Source organism: Anser brachyrhynchus (assembly GCF_964034855.1).
Source record: "Anser brachyrhynchus genome assembly, chromosome: 14".
NCBI lineage: Eukaryota > Metazoa > Chordata > Aves > Anseriformes > Anatidae > Anser > Anser brachyrhynchus.
In genome coordinates, this window is record NC_137709.1 from 3,087,069 (window position 1) to 3,103,467 (window position 16,399).

At 43.8% G+C, this 16,399-nt stretch overlaps 1 protein-coding gene and 1 long non-coding RNA gene across 2 annotated transcripts; both read right to left on the reverse strand.

Annotated features, from left to right (window-relative positions):
• Positions 1 to 271: 271 nt before the first annotated feature.
• Positions 272 to 16,365, reverse strand: PPP2CA (protein phosphatase 2 catalytic subunit alpha). The gene is made up of 7 exons (XM_080555493.1): positions 15,943 to 16,365; positions 4,051 to 4,260; positions 3,376 to 3,549; positions 3,099 to 3,188; positions 2,500 to 2,661; positions 1,629 to 1,747; positions 272 to 1,023 (listed from the first exon to the last, which is right to left on the reverse strand). The coding sequence occupies exons 1-7, from the start codon at positions 16,042 to 16,044 to the stop codon at positions 951 to 953; spliced, it is 930 nt and encodes a 309-aa protein (XP_080411619.1). The 5' UTR covers positions 16,045 to 16,365; the 3' UTR covers positions 272 to 950.
• On the reverse strand, positions 4,646 to 15,929 carry LOC308177773. The gene is made up of 2 exons (XR_013939389.1): positions 12,857 to 15,929; positions 4,646 to 12,240 (listed from the first exon to the last, which is right to left on the reverse strand). It is a non-coding gene; the product is annotated as an uncharacterized lncRNA (long non-coding RNA).
• Positions 16,366 to 16,399: the final 34 nt, after the last annotated feature.

Sequence of the window (16,399 nt, forward strand, 5' to 3'; positions counted from 1 at the left end):
ATCCTATTTTCTTCTGTCTTTGAATATTTCTGTAGAGCACCAAGAGGGAAGAGAGCAACATTTCAGTAACAAGCGAGCTCTGTTGTCAGCTACGCGACGCTGTAGGGCCAGCCATCTCCCTGGTATAGAACCCAGAACTTCCCAGCACACTTCGATCAACTCATTGTGGGGTACTTCAGGCGGAAACTTGTATGCAGGTTGATAAAACCTATCCAGCTACGTGTTAGTTTGTTAAACCAGAGCTGACCTGAGATGCAATTAGAATTTGACATTTTTCCATACTTAGTTCACAAGTTTATTATGAAAAACACTGCAGCTCTGTCCTGCAGTAACATTGTTTTACAGAAAAAAAACAGTTCTGTTCGAAGGAATTCACTATGCTTGGACAATTACAAGGGACAATATGGTAGGGCAAAGAGTGGGAAAGGGAACTGAGTGCAGACAAAAAAAATCAATACAATTAAATTAAACAGTATTCCCTGAAAATAAAACAAACAAACAGTTTCAGAACAAATATGAGGACTTGGTACTTATTTTAAAAATGTTCTTTAAGCTTCAATGATTGTTTGCTGCTACCCTTATCTACAGTCATGCTGAATAAAGCTATAGCTAAATGGAAAGTTAAATGTATTCACGAGGTGTTAATGTCTACATCTTATTATTTGCAGTCTCTCAGAGAAAGCAAAAGTAACTACAAATAGCGCTATGCCAGAAACTGGTTTCTTGACCAACAATGTTGCTTCAGCATGCAATGAACTGGTTCATTCTAAAGTGGTCACAGTTGTTGACGACAAGAGGCTTTGTATTTGAATATGGCACGTCTTTTGGTCCATGTGAAAACAAGTTTGAATGTTAAATATTTTCTGACACTTTGGAGTTACTGTTGCTCTTCCCGTTTTCTTTAGGTCAACATATGGTTCATGGCAATACTGTACAGGTCTAAAATCTCTTTACAGGAAGTAGTCTGGGGTGCGACGAGTAACATGCGGTTCACCTCTACGCGGTGCTGGGTCAAACTGCAAACTGAAAAGCATACAGAGTATTAATGAAACTGGAAGCATTCCTTCTACATTCAAATATCTCTTCTGAATTATAGTAGCAGTGGCCTTAAAGAACAGTTTTCTGAAGTTTTCCAGCCAATTTAAGACTTCCAGAACAATTGTTCAGCTTCTTCCACTCCTATTATTATGTAGTTATAAAACCTCTATTTTAAACTTGTCTTGTGATTACTACAATGGACCGGAGAGAAATTAACCTTGGTTTTAACATTCAAACATTAGTTTATGTTTAGAAAGTAAAAGTCTCCAGCAATTGTCAGAGGGGGGTAATTTACACAATGCTTTATACAATTCTTCATTTATTAGGAAATCTACTGTTGAGATAGTTAACTAAGAACTTCATCAAGTCAACATCTAAACATTTCCAAGATTCTTGCCTCCTGCCCTAGACTGACAGGTGTGCATTACCTCAGGTACGACAGGGACTTTCAAATTACACAGCTCTGTAGTATTTCGTTAAACTTCAGTTATATACAATGAAAGCAGTCTCACTCTAATCTGGCAGACCACGTCAGCAACAACACTTCCAGAATCACAGGCAACATCAATCTAATTTTTAAACATACTTACAAGGAGTATTTTAGAGTATCATCAAGTTCCATAATCGCAGCCTGATTGCCACAACGGTAACAATAATTTGGAGCACTGAAAATTGTTACTACATTCCGATCATGGCACCAGTTGTATCCCTGGAGAGGAAAATAAATGTATTTATGAAAACCACGTTTGTTTGTTGCACCCCATATAACCATCTAACTACTAAACTGAAAGTTAGTGTGCAAAACCCTAGGTGGAACTTGTAGTGTCATTTTTAAACACGATTAAGGCTCAGTCTTTATTTCTCAACAAAAAAGGATTTTTGGACTTTATGTGCTATTTCTTTCTTGTAAGCATTAGCTAAGTGCATTAAAATAGCAAGAATTCTCCACTGCACTAGTGTTAAAAAATTTAAACAGCAATTTTGAACTACACGATCTATTCTGAATCTTAGTATTTTTAAACTTAAGCCTGGGTTCTGGTTTTGATGATCACAAGTTAACTTCCAGGGATAACTACAAACTAAGAACAAAAACACATGTTCATGGTAAGAAGGACAAATACATCATTTTCTCAAAGCACACATTTGCATGCATCTTCTCACTGAGGGACTCAGCATTTATGTTCAAGAATGTTTTTATCTACACAGAAGTGCTACAATTAAAGTCCATTTTTGCAACGTTGCTGTAAATTTTTAGAAAGAAGCCCAAGAAAGCTTTGTTCCACTGTTTAATTTAGAAACTTTAGTAGCACACCAACACTGTCAAAATAGTTTCTGGAAGACTCTCAGCTGGATCAGCAGTTTTTGTCGCAGCAGCACACGCATGCCCCAGATGTGCCGAGTGTGGTATCAGTACACCAACTCCACAACCAACAGTTTAATCACACAGGCTCTATTGCTTACCTCCATTACCAACTGATGAGCTCTTGAAACCAACGTAAGGCCGTTAGCATGGTTAAAGGTTTCTGAAATATCCTGTCCAAATGTATAACCTGCGCCTCGAGGAGAAATTCCCCAGCCACCACGATCATCTGGATCTGACCATAGCAAGTCACACATTGGACCCTGTAAGATATTTGGAAGGTATTTCACAAACCAAGGAAAAAAACCCTACACGCACACACCTGCGCAACTTTCTGCAGCATTGCTTTAAAACTTGGAAAAGAAAATATAACAAACCTAACCTATCAACTGCAAAAGCTAGTGCAGTTTAAACTTGAAATGCTATCAATAAGTTAATCTGAATGAAGAATCTTCATGGAAATAGTTCCTACCTCTGAGATCATTTAGTGGTACCCACTGATATGCTCTGTAAACTGTTTCTTTCTTTAGGTAAGAACATGCTGCTCAATTTCCCTTCAGAAAGCAGGTACAAGACAATAGGTGCTTTCAAACTGCTACATTGCTTTGAACCTTATTTTCTGTCTGTGCATATATTCAAACATTCAGCACATGGTGAATCATGAACCCCACCATGAGTTTAGGGAATTAATTTTCAGTACCTCATGGGGAACTTCCTGCAAGCGATCAAGTGCTCTGATGTGATCCAGTGTATCTATCGATGGAGAGAGGCCACCGTGTAGACAGAAAATCTGAAAGAGTAAGATGTGAGATTTATTTCATTTGCTTATATTAATTTCAGTGCTACTATAATTGCCTAGTATAAAATACCAGGAAAAATCTGCAAGAGATTACTTGAAAGCCGAGAGCTGACAGAATACAGTGTTAAGAGCTCCTTTCACAGCCAGTAACATTTAACTTCACCAAATTTAAACATACCTGGCCATCCACCAAGGCAGTTAGAGGAAGGTAATCAAAAAGGTCTGTAAAGTACTTCCAAACATTTGCATTTCCATATTTTCTTAAACATTCATCATAGAAACCATATACTTGTGTGATTTGCCTGCTTTCATGGTTCCCTCGGAGAATTGTGATACGTTCACGGTAACGGACCTATAAACGTAATAGACGGAAATATTTCAGAGGCACATCTTCCAAAAAAACAGAATTTGCCTTCCCCCACCCCATGATATGCCAATAAAACAATAAGAAAAAAACCTTAAAGATTAAATTACAATCTTAGAGTGAAAAAGGACTAATTAAGCCAGATCTTCAGCTGACAGATACTTTGAGATTACTTACAAGCTTTATCCACTGTTACTAGCGGACTTCACTTCACTGCACTTGTGCATTAAGCTGGTATCTCTAAGCACATACTTAAATATTGCTACTTAGACAATTCGCAAAAAGGCAGCACTCACTTTAGAAACAGCTATACAGCCTTGCACCTGAACATTACGTTTTTCAGAAATATCCTTGAAAACTAGTATAGGCAACATTTCAGTTTTCACACCTAAAAACCTATGTTGCATAATCACAACAGATATTGGGTGCAGTCAGGATAGGGATCACACATGCTTCACACAGACTTGTACAGCTGAGAAAAAAAGTTACCTTAAGAGCTACGAGCAATGTGACTGTTTCCACTGAATAATAGCCTCTGTCAACATAGTCCCCCATAAACAAATAATTTGTGTCTGGTGATTTGCCTCCAATTCTGAAGAGTTCCATGAGGTCGTGAAATTGTCCGTGGACATCTCCACAGACTGTGACCGGACATCGCACTTCTTGGACATTAGATTCTTTTGTCAAAATTTCTTTAGCCTATGAAACAAGCAAAAAAAAGAAGAGAAACTGTGAGATGAATTGTCCATGAACAGTCTTTTTATTCAAAGCACGCTCTACTTGCAACACTACTACCCACCCTCTTTATGAGCTCACCTTTTCCTAGTCTGAAGTGTTTGGGATAAGAGCTTATCTTTACTTAGAAGAATATTTGGCTTTACGAAACAATTTTGTTTTCTCCCCTCTCCCAGCATCAATTAGGTATTTCAGTTAGTTTCCAGCTTAAAAAAACCTCACACTTTCTGTACAAGTGGTTCCATGAAGCACAACTGACTTTAGACCAATAGTCTCCATTGCTGGAATTGACGTGTGCAATATGTGGAAAAGATAAGTCTACAATCATGCCAATGTCTAATTTCCAGCCCTTCAAAAGCCTGAACTCAGACATAGCTGAATCTGAGACTCCCCCAGGGAGGTGGACACGGCCAGCCAAAGCTCCAGGAGGGTTTCTGCTTCAGAGATGACCGTCTGCCACCCACGTACGCCTAGCTTTGAACAGCAGATCACCTGCACCCAGAACAACTTGTAAGTGTGCACGAGTGTGCCCTTTATAAACCAAAGAGAAACAGTTTTTGTTCTCTTCATTTTTTCCACAAAATTGTGTGCACAGAAGTTGCTGACAAAGGCAATTCACGTGAAGAAGCACAAGCTAGAGACAGCATCAAAAAGGTGATTTGGAAATAACACAAGAACACTTCAGTTGTATCACCCATCGCGCTGCCAGTTGTTAGAGCTTTTCCTCAGAACACATGCCACACTAATTTTCTAAATCAAGATGGTATTAGAAATAAAAATAGTAACAGGTTTACTTGTCACCAATTACCAAGCCCTCTATGCCTTCCAAGCACTAATGTTGCTATTCAAAAAGGATCCGTTTTATTTTTTACAAGGGGGAAATGCCTGCTAAGCAAAGAAGTATTTTAAGACATTGTAGAAAAAATATCCTCGTTTGAAGAACACGAGATTTTGAAGGGTAGGAGAGAAACATCTGAAGTTTAAATCTAAACTGGAGATTAAATATTGGGTGCTGACATGAACCAGACCCGTAAGGAACACGCTGCTGCGTCCAACTTTCCACTCTAGTCATGAAGCCACCAGCTGGACAGTGACTGACACCCCCAAAAATGGGCTCAGCGCTGCCGGGTATTACCCAGGCTAACCACCAGGGTAACCATTTCAGACACAAAAAGCGCCCACAACACGTGATGGGCACGCAGGAAGATTTCATTCAACGCTGGGAAGAAATGCACAATGCAATCACGGTTAAAGCGCCCTGCACAACACTGAGCTTTAGCTATTAAAGCATGAGTAACCGAGTTAAATCACTCTGCAGACATATTTACACCAAAAGTCAATCTCATATGACAGTTTCCACTCATGCTGTGCCTAGTACTAAAGATAGGTCACTGCTGGCTTGTGGCAGATGCTAAAAGTGTAGATTTATTTTAAGATAGTCTGACTTAAGTTCATTTTAATGCAGTGACACTCACCGGATGTTTTGAAGGTGTTTTAACAGCCTGAGCCTCCCTAATACACTATTAGGCTCAGAAGCATTAGCTATCGTAATTCTCCTTTTGACAGAGAAAGTTACAAATACCTATAGCACTTCTACGTAAAAAAAGAACTATAATTAGAATGCTTTCTACTGCTGTTTTTCTTAACAGACAGGGAGCACGGCACAAAGAACGCAACATTCATTTTTCATCAAAGGGATGAGATTTTTATGCTGACTGAAATTCAAATTGCATCGTTCTCAGCACTGGAGCTGTTGCTTCCTCAGTTTTTGCAATATTAAATCACTCATACGCACACAAGCAAGCACAGGTGAGTCGGACAGCTGCTCTGATGGAAAAAGTTTGTTCCAGGTCAACCTGCAAAACAGCCATCGCCATGTAAATCGTACAGTGAAGGAATGCTGCTGTGGTAATTTAAATATTCTCATGTTCCTGAAACAGGCTTAATGAAACGCTGCCTTACGAACTGCTTAGCCCACTTCCAGTCTTATGTCCCACAGCATTAGCAGTGGCAAACACCGAACTGCTTCAGCAGTGTACCTGTCTCTATAGCAGTGTTGAAAGTAACACCCTGAAAACAGGCACCAGCAAGTGGTCAGTTCCTACAAAAGGGTAAAACCCAAACTGTCCGAGCACACCGTAACGTTACAAGAGCACACGTTGGTCAGACACCAACGCAATCGGGTTTCACAACTCGGTTTGCACAAAGTTAAGCTATTACTAATACTACTTAAGTATCGGTGACTCCAGCTTTGTATCGGACCATGCACCAGCCCTGCAACCTCCATCTGGCTTCACCCCCTCTACCGATCCTTTCCCCAGGACCTAGGGTGATGCTGCTCACCTCACTCCGCTCCCTGCCCAGAACGAGCCAGGCTCCCCCCCAGCAGCTCCCCCTCCAGCGAGGAAGCAGGGGAACATTTTGGGAGCATTTCGGCAGCTTCAACACCTGGCTGGGCACTCCTCCTCCGTCCAACCTCCTGGTGAGGGCGAAGCAGCGAACAGACAGACACGCCTAACTCCTTGCACTTCAGAAACCCGCTGACCTATTGCCAAGGACAGCAGCGCAATCCTTCACGGTATTTTGACACCGACGTTTTGAAACATTCAGGTTTCATCGCCTATCACTAGATAAACAATTATGCAACTCCGAAACCCGCCTTTTCTTGAACACTTATCAGTGCTTTTGTTTCCTAGGTATTTTTCATTTCTTAACAGTTTTTAATGCTAAGATAGCTCTGATTATTATTATTATTTTTGTCTTCAATCCTCATAAGTGACCCTACACCACACAAAGGTTAATTTGTGGTATTCTCCAGTCTAAAAAAAGACGAATCAGATGATGCTTTAGTTTATGTCAAAAGCATAGCACATTACAGTTGTTAAGACTCGTGACTTCAAAATCAGCTTAACTATTTTTTCAGCACTACATACTCTCAGATTTCAAAATTAAAAGCATTCAAATGAATACAGGCTGAAAAGAGCCCATTATTTCAAGGCGATGGATACTACTTTTACAGCTAAGCACCAATAAAGTCTAATGCAGAAAATATACGCAACTATGACACTGACAATTGCACAAAGAAAAAAAAATCCCAGAAGGAAAATCCATCATAACCAGACACTGACACGAAAAGCCCCGTGCTATACTTAGAACCATCTCAAAGTTCAAACAATAAGCACATAGCCAATACACTTCACCTTAGTCATAGTGACTGAAGTTCATTTATACTTGGTATTTGAACTACATGCTTAAAATTTTCTGGGAAAAAAGGCAACTTGTACAATGCAAAACCACCCAGAAGACAGCAAGACTGTAACCAATATTGGTTTGAAGGCACAAGAAAAAAATAAATTTGCACTAATGAAGGAAGCATTACAGGATGAAAACAAAGCTTCCTATTTGAGGATTAAAATATTCCTGGACTGCTGCACATCTTCTAAATGCAAGGATGAACAGTGAAGCACTGTTTTGTTGACTTTGTTTACGAAGCACGTCTCATATGTAAAAAAAACACCAAACTGTTCTTAAAATAAAAAAGACTAGCTTCATTGCTTTAGGAGTGCACGATTCAAGTAACCTCTGCATTTTATTTCCAGATGTGCAGAATTCTATCTAATGAAAAGCAGGAGTTACCTGCAGAGGTATCTCCTATTTCCCTGGGCTGAGAATAAGATTTTTATCCAAAACAGCACAGATTAAGGCTCAGAGCCAAGTGCCTCTAGGGCTATCATCCAGCCACTCTCAGCTCACTCTATGCTGAGGACAAGTTCACCTGATGAGCAGAACCCATCAACCACCTTACCTCACAGAATTCGTTCTCCTAAATTCACCTGTACCCAAATCCCACTGTGTTTCCAGAACACACGATGTGTTTCTTTTTTACTCCTACCCTTTTCTTAGATCATCAACTTCTAGCAGAAGCTCTGAGAGCCCAAACCAACAATCTACGCTGAGGAACTGTGGGGCACATAAAAAAAAGCAGGAAACATCGCTGTGGCTTCACAGAACTGTAAAACAATGCTTGAAACTGCTGCGTAAGGCTGAATCAGTGCTATAAAGCATTTATCAAAAGATTATCACTGACTTCGTAAAGGAAATATAGCCATTATTTTAATTATACGACACAGCTCCAGTCTGTAATACCTCGTTCTTGGAAGCCCAGAGCTCACACCTGCAAACCACCGTGCTGTCTAGTAAAGCCCGTGTGGGGAGGCATCTGCTGTAACCAAGACAAAATTATATCGGTAGTTACCATAAAGATATTTTGATGAGATCGAAGGCTTCAACCACACCCATAATTTCCTGCCGTCAAGATGCACAGGAAATGACTAAAGGGCCAACGATCGGCTAATTGGGATGAAGGCTGGTTTGAGCTGGCCAGCATCATTGCTTGGACCTGGAATCTCTTTCAGGCAAAGTCACCCATTATAGTCAGCAAGTCTTCTGTAAAGACATTTGTGTTTCCTTCCCCAACCCCACCCCCTACCTGCAGGGCAAAGAGGATGCTCAGCCCAAAGGGGGCTCGCCATTAGAGCAAAAGGTGTTTGCTTTCACTGCCTGGCTTTTTTAACACAAGTAGAGAAATCAGGTCTCTAATGTCACTCTTGTGAGGAAGGTAAGGCAGCAGTCAGATGGCATGACACAAATGGGACCTGCTTTATTTTGAACTGCAGAATCCGCTAAGGAGTTCAATGTGAATGTGTAAGTAGGAATCAAAGTAAAACACAAAGCTCCCCATTGACATTTAACTATTTAGTAGTCCTCCAAAGCAAGTGAAACCAGGATTCCCATCCAACACAGACGTAGCAACAGCAGCAAAATACTCTTTTCCCAGGACTGCAGCAGGTGACATCCCCACCTACTTTCTCTTTGGTTTCGGCAGTAGCACCGATGCCACCATTTCCAACATCCACTGCAAGCAATACCGAAGGCTTGGAGCTCGGTGAAGGCAACACAGCGTGCCTGACCAAAGGGTCACGGCGCAGCTCGTGGCAACATGTGTCACGACGTGGCCACTATTTGTAGCCCTTCATTTGCTTGGGACTCAGCAAACAGAGCTAACAACTGAACTCGGAAGGTCTATTCAAACCCAAAGTGTACAAAATGAAAGTACAGTGGCCTACATTTCAATAGATATATCAATGGCTATTTGTCAGTGAACCACGAACAAGCAGTTAACTGACCCCAAAAACATGAAATGTGCTCAGATTCACGTTTCACAGAACACAGCAAAGCATCCTTCACCACGCCGCAGCTTTACAGCTACCCTACTCTTTCAGCAATTTCTGTTTGGTTAGAAGAGAAACCGATTACACACAAGATGTTGGCCAACGAAAAGAATAACCCTAATGGCAGAAATGCATGTAAGAGTGAAGACGACGACCTGCCTTCTCCTGTAAATTCCAGAAGGTCTATTAAAAGAAGCACACAGGCAGTAAACTTCTGCTAAATAATTCTATTTCTTTGTATTGCAGAGCAATGACTGACACTGTTTACTGCCTTGATATTCCCCTCAACCTCAATATGGAAAAGTCATTAGTAGTCTTACATAGGTAAGGATATCTGAAAAGAATGCTCTTTCCTTTGGAAACAGATTTGGGAGAAGAAAAGGGCAAGTGCTATTTAGTTATCAATAGTGGACAAGCCCAGATAGAAAACGAGGACAGGAAAGGTGCTCCTCCAAAAGAATTCAATGTCATCATTTTGCATCATTTAAGAGATCTTTGTGTCCTTCACTTTGAATTTAAAAGTCTAGAAAAAAATCTTTAAAAATGTCCTGGAGGCCAAATAAACCAAGAAAACCAGACGCCTTCCTGTCTACACTGGAGTTCCAAGTAACAGAGCAGCAGCACTAACGCACAAAACTGATCTCTTGCGGAGAGATGGTCTTCGGTCCTGTCCACGCAAGCAAGCTGAATTCATTTCATATCATTCAAGCTGTTTTAAGAAGAAATAGACTGAAGCTATTCCCAAACTAGCTATGCCTGATACATGAAGCTAAACCAGCAGATGGTAAACTCGAAAGGTTTTTATTTATTTTTATTTTTTTTAAACTCTTGCTCAAATCACCACGCCAAGCTGTGGTTGCAGTTACATACAAAGTACATTCAGAATACTGGCTGGAAGGCTCGGGTAGGCATAACGGAGGATTCCTACTTCAAAACCCATGAGCAAGGATAAGGATGCGCCACCTATATTGGAAGGTATTTTCCATACACTCTGCTGAAATGGAGGACCTGACTAGCAAGCAGTTGAGCTCCAGTATTTACTCTTTAGCCAGGAATAAACTACCTGTTTTTTTCCAGCTTAACACACTGCCTAAAGAAAGAAGTCTGGAGCAACAACTGTGTTATTGAACGTAGGTGTAGTGTTTAAGGGTCCCTAGGTGAGAAGGGAAATTTAATCATTGCTCCTCCGAGCCTCTTAGCACAGCTGTTTGTACAAGGCCTCCCTAACTCACGCCAGACAAAGCCAGACAGGTTAGGTTATTACGCTGTTTAAGGCAGCCCGGATGACTAACTGAGGATGGCTAGGGAGCAATCTCAGAGCAGCACTGTCATCAGCTCTGAGGAGGCAACAGCTTCACCACAGGTAGATCTGGAAGGGGACATCCATCTACAGCCTCAGCCACGTCGTTAGCCTTTCACTGGTACAGCCTCAAGTAGGAACTTGCTCTGACTTACAAACGCTCGCTTCTGTTTTCCTAAGCTATGCCCCAAATGACTTTTAGAACAAGAAAATACCTTTTGCTCTTATTTGATTACAGCGGATATTGTGAGTTAAAACAAATCGAAAAAAATTACTAATGCCAGCACAACTCAGTTTTACAGAATTTCATAAAATAGAATAAAGAAAGCTGTTGAAGGCAGAGGAATTGGCATACACAAGACTAAATTCTCACACACACCCTGAGTGTTACAACCACAACTAGGTGAGAAGGCTGGCAAGGTTGACACCTCAAATGCCTTTTGTGTGAAGGGACATTTTCCATTTCATGTTACAAACCATCACAGGAACAAGCACTGGGAGTGCAAGGACTTTTTTTTTGTGGAAGTGTTTCACAAAAACCTAAAACACAGTTATTAAAATGTCACAAAGAGCTTTTCACTTGCAACTGTTCAAAGGTGGATCGTTGTTAATGGCTCCATCCCCAGGCATATTCAATGAGGTAGTAAGAAAGGAGTCCTAAACCATGTCCTGGTCTCCCACGGCCCCCAGAAACAACTGGAGGGCCCTCATGCCACGAGCAGTTTCTTTTTTTGGTGAATCCATTAGCCAATGCGGTAGCAAGGAGGAACTGAAATGCCCTGCCTTCCAGACCCCCACTCTTCTGCCAGGGATAGGTCTGCAGGGACACAGAACTCACCCTGCACAAAGCCCACCAACATCAAACCTGTCACCAGCTGAGAACTCTGTTAGGGCAGATTATTTGGGCTCATCTATAGCAACTTCAGACAGGGACATCCATTTTTACAATAACCACGGGCAGACTGACCGCCAGCTGTGTGATGGTTACACGTAAAGTTTTGGGAACACAAGAGCTAGCCAACGCAGAAGGCCCGGCAAGTACAGCGGGGGCAGTTTAGCCTATGCACTTCTGGCTAACACCAGGCAGCTAGCACAGGTAACTCAACAACACAGAGGGACAGGGACACTGAAGAAGGGGGGTAGAGGTCTCAGAGCAGTAATACCTTCAAACACACAAGTACGCTTTAAGGTTTGCCAGACCTATGCAATAGAAGAACTGAACTTTGACTGCAGGTTTTTCTTTTGACCTGAAAGCTCCATCGGTACCATACTGACCTGCAACTAGGGCACCTAAAGGAAGGAGCCCCAGCAGATCATACAGCTGCAGTGAGTACACGTTTGGTCTGTTCTCATCTGCAGCAAGTCTCGGCAAATCTAACTTGGAAGATCTGCTGCTAAACAAAGGTGGGAGTTCTGCAACAGGAAAAAAAGTTAGAAAAATACACCATTGGCAAGGCACATACCAGAGACCAGTATGGCCCAGAAACATTTATACAGTGAAATTAGCAATGGTGACAAATCAAATAGCAGATGTGAACAAGAATATTGTTACAGATCAAAAGCTGCAGGAGACAAGGCTTGAATCAAGGTTTCTGAAACAGTGTTCACCAGTATCAGCCCTTCATTCCCGTTAAAATTTTTAGATAGCAACACCGCCTATGCAGACGTATTTTACTAGTAACTGAAATGCAGAGAAAGAGAGCCCAAAGATTCTCCACAGCATACGATCAGCTCGTCTTTTTCTAAAAACTGGATGGAAGGTTAAAACCCACTCAGACTAGTATTTCCAGCAGAGAGACACTGATACTTCTCCCTCCACCTGCACTAGGTACACTCTGAAATAACCACTGGAGACTCCAACCACAAAGTCAACCTTCGTGCAATTTCAGCCTGCCACCCCACCTTCCTGAGCACTGTTCCACACCCCCACTGGGACCATTTCCCTCTTCCCTCACCAAGCATGGTTTTCCATACAGCACTCCAAAACAGCATTCTTTCATTCTAAATGGCCTGCGGAAAAAAGCCTCACCTGGCAATAAAGGACTTCCTTTCTCCTCTGTACAAAGACAGCACTCAAGAAACAATTCAGTGTTAACACGGCAAGCGTGGCTGATACCTGTCACATGGACTGCAGGATAAATAAATACTGGTAACAATTCTTCAAACGTCACTTACCAAATACTTAACACACATACAGTCTGTCACTGATGTAACAAAATATATAGCATTTATTAAGGCTACGTAACTTAGCTGCCACTCAGAGGGTCACATTTTTTCAACTCCTCTATGAAAGCAGCTATTACGGAAGGGTACAAGTTATTCCTAGAAGGCATCTCTACCCAGTTAGCACCACCACCATCACCAAGGTAACCAGGCATGACACAGGATGCACCAAGAAAGTAACTGGGATGCTTGAATGGCCAGATGTAGTTACTATGCTGCGTTATATTGTGTTTGCAAATAGCTGTTAGGTTCTTTCGTTATCAATACTGAAACGCAACAGAGCCCTTAGGCTTAGCCCTATTAGATAGGCACCAGTCTGCACACACGAAGCCCCAGCAGATCCAGAAATACCAGTCAGGAAGATCATCTAATCAAATAGTATTATGGGGAAAAAAAACCTTGCAAGGATTTTTTTCCTTCCCTAACTAGTCCCAGCTACAGTGCCGTGCAGGATGACAGCGTGTACCTGACAGGGTCTTCACCCGCCGTGTGGAACAGTAACTGGACTTGACACTGTCCTTGATGCATTAAGCTCTTCATGGAAAATATAACCTTTGGGTGTGATTTCACACACACAACTACTTACAACAATCAAAACATGAAGCACAACTCAGCTGCTGCTGAGAGTCGGTGCTGGAAGCCTGGAAACATGGTAACTGCTGCCCCTCAGCAGGAGGGCACAGAACTCAACAAATGCCCTGCTTCTGAGAGCACGGACACCCGCCGGAGGGGACAGAGAAGACAATGGAGAGCTTGGACTGCTGGGGACTACCTCCAATTCCTTGCGTCAGCCATCGTGTAGAACCTTACCTCGTACCAGCAGGAAGTCCCAGTAAATCCACCTGTAGTTATCAGCAACAAATCATCTTGCCTGAACACAAACAGCCACGCGGCCGTACTGCAAAGTGCTGACCGCAAACTGGTCAGAGAGGGAATTTCATCTCCAGCACAGTATCACGCTACCCGAAGAAATACTACCTTTGTTCTGGAGCTGGCTCAAATGCCAACTTGAGGCACTGCTGCTAAATGATATATTTCGTGTAGATTTCTCTCCTGTTTTTGTGATCTCTCATCACAGCATAGGGTGGGCAGGCACACAGCTTTCTGTAACCTAGTTCCCACAGATCCTTATCAAAATACATCATTCCTGCAGACCTAGTCACCTTTATCATTCCCCTTCCTTCAGCCTAAACAGAGTTTGCTGCTTCTATAGAACCAGCATGCCTTGTGATCCCTTGTCTTGGACTTATCAGAAATACTTCATGTTGGGCTATTTTTCCTCCCTAGTGTTAAGAATCTATTTTGGTGATAAGGATCACGCATTTACCCAGAAATAAAGCTTATTTCCATTCTTCATTAGGGAAAAATGAAAACTCCACCTCCCAACCTCACACAACCATGAGTAGGACTATAGTATCTTTTAAACAGAATTCCTAATGGCATATCTACTTCTCACCTATCCAAAACACCCTGTAATTTCAGAGGGGTTTTTTTGTATATTTGCCATGTTTTTTCAGCTTATCATACAACCTTACAAAAAAATATCCGTTCACACAGTATTCAGAATCCCGTACCAGCATCATTTTATAAATGATGGCAAACGGACTACTTACCTCCTCAAATTCATTCAAGGAAGAACCTGGACCATTGTCGTAAGACACGTGAAAAATGAGCAGGCAGCTATACTGCTTCTTGCTGGCAACACGATTGAAAAACACACAAGCCATATCTAATGGATGTAATTTTAAGTTGCTGGTGAAATACTAGTCAACTGAAATCTGGACTCAAGTAGAGCCCATTTGGCCAAAGGCACTCCAATTTATTTAGTAAGTTCATAGTCCTCTGGAAACAATTTGCTCCTAAAACAACACGCTGTAGTATTTGAAGGCACTATGCCAAACTTAAAATATCCTCATTTCTTCCTGTGGTAGGTACATGGACTTCTTTAGAGTCAAGTACGTCAATAACCTTCCACATTCCTTAATTTCTAGTTACCCCCCAAAATGTTAATCTAGAAGTGTAAAAATACAAATACTCCAGTAACTGAAAAAAAAATCTTCAGCTACTAAATTTTAATCACGTTCAGGACTAGAACCTTATTGGAAAACATACTTGGGTTTTGCTGCAGCTAGTATTTCCTGTAATTTCCAGAAGACGACCTACCCGGGGCTGATTTTAAGACCTTCCTGAGCACACGCGCAGCGATCAGGGCAGCGTTCTGCCATCGAACCCCACCGCCCTTCACCCGCCACCACGAAAATTAGCAGCTATGCACGCCGATCCGTTTCACAAAACCTCGGATTTTATCCCCAGAAACCAACCCCCGGAGGTCACCCACCCTTCGATTTCAGCTATAAATAACCCCGCGCTTATTTTTATCCCGAAAACCAAAGCCGCGACGTTCGCGCAGCAGCTCGGCGCCCCCCGAGGCTGGCTATTTCTCCCCCCCCCCAGCCTTCATTTCCACGGCAGCAGCCCTTCGCTTTCTAACCGCGGCCGCGTCAGGCCGGCACACCGCGGCGGTGGGGGGGCCCGAGGGGCCGGCACACGCCGATCCTTCACAGCCTCGGGGCCCGGGGCCGTGCCCGGGATGGCGGCGGCGGCGGCGCCCGGGGGTCTCCGCGGCCGCGGCGCCATTTTAGGAGGCGCTGCAAAGGCGGGAGGCGGGGCCAGGCCCCGAACGCCGCGGAGCTGCCGCCGGGGACCGCGGCTCGGTCCCGGCTCCGGCTCCGTCACCACAGGGACCCCCCCCCGGGAGCCACCGGGAGCCGCCCGGGGAGCCCCGTCCCCGCTGCGGGCGCCTCATCCCGCGGTGCCCTCACCACGGCAGCGCCTCCCCGAGGGCCCCGTTGCCCCCCCGCCGCCTCACGCCGCGCCTCGCCCCCCTCTCACCTTCTCGCAGAGGCTCTTCACCTGCCCCTCGGACAGCTGCTTGCACTCGTTGAGCTGCTCCACCCACTGGTCGAGCTCCTTGGTGAACACCTTCTCCTCCATCCCGCTCAGCCGCCGCCGCCTCCTGCCTCCTACCTCCTCCTCCTCCTCCTTTCTCCTGCTGCTGCTCCCCGCCTAGCTGCCGCTCACCGCCCCGGAGCCCCCCCCCCAGCGACCCAACGGCGGCCGGGCGCGGCCAGGCTGCGGTGGGGACGCGGAGCGGGAGCGGGGCCCTGCGCACGGCAGCGCTGCCGCTCGCTTCGCACCGCGGCGTGTAATGGCCGCCGCGCCTGACGTCACCGCCTCGGCTTCCACTACTCGGGGGGGGGGGGGGGCGTCGCGGGAGGAGACCGCGCACGCGCAGCGCCGAGCCTGCGCGATGCGTGCGAGAGGCGGGGGCTGAGCGGCGCTGAGAGGG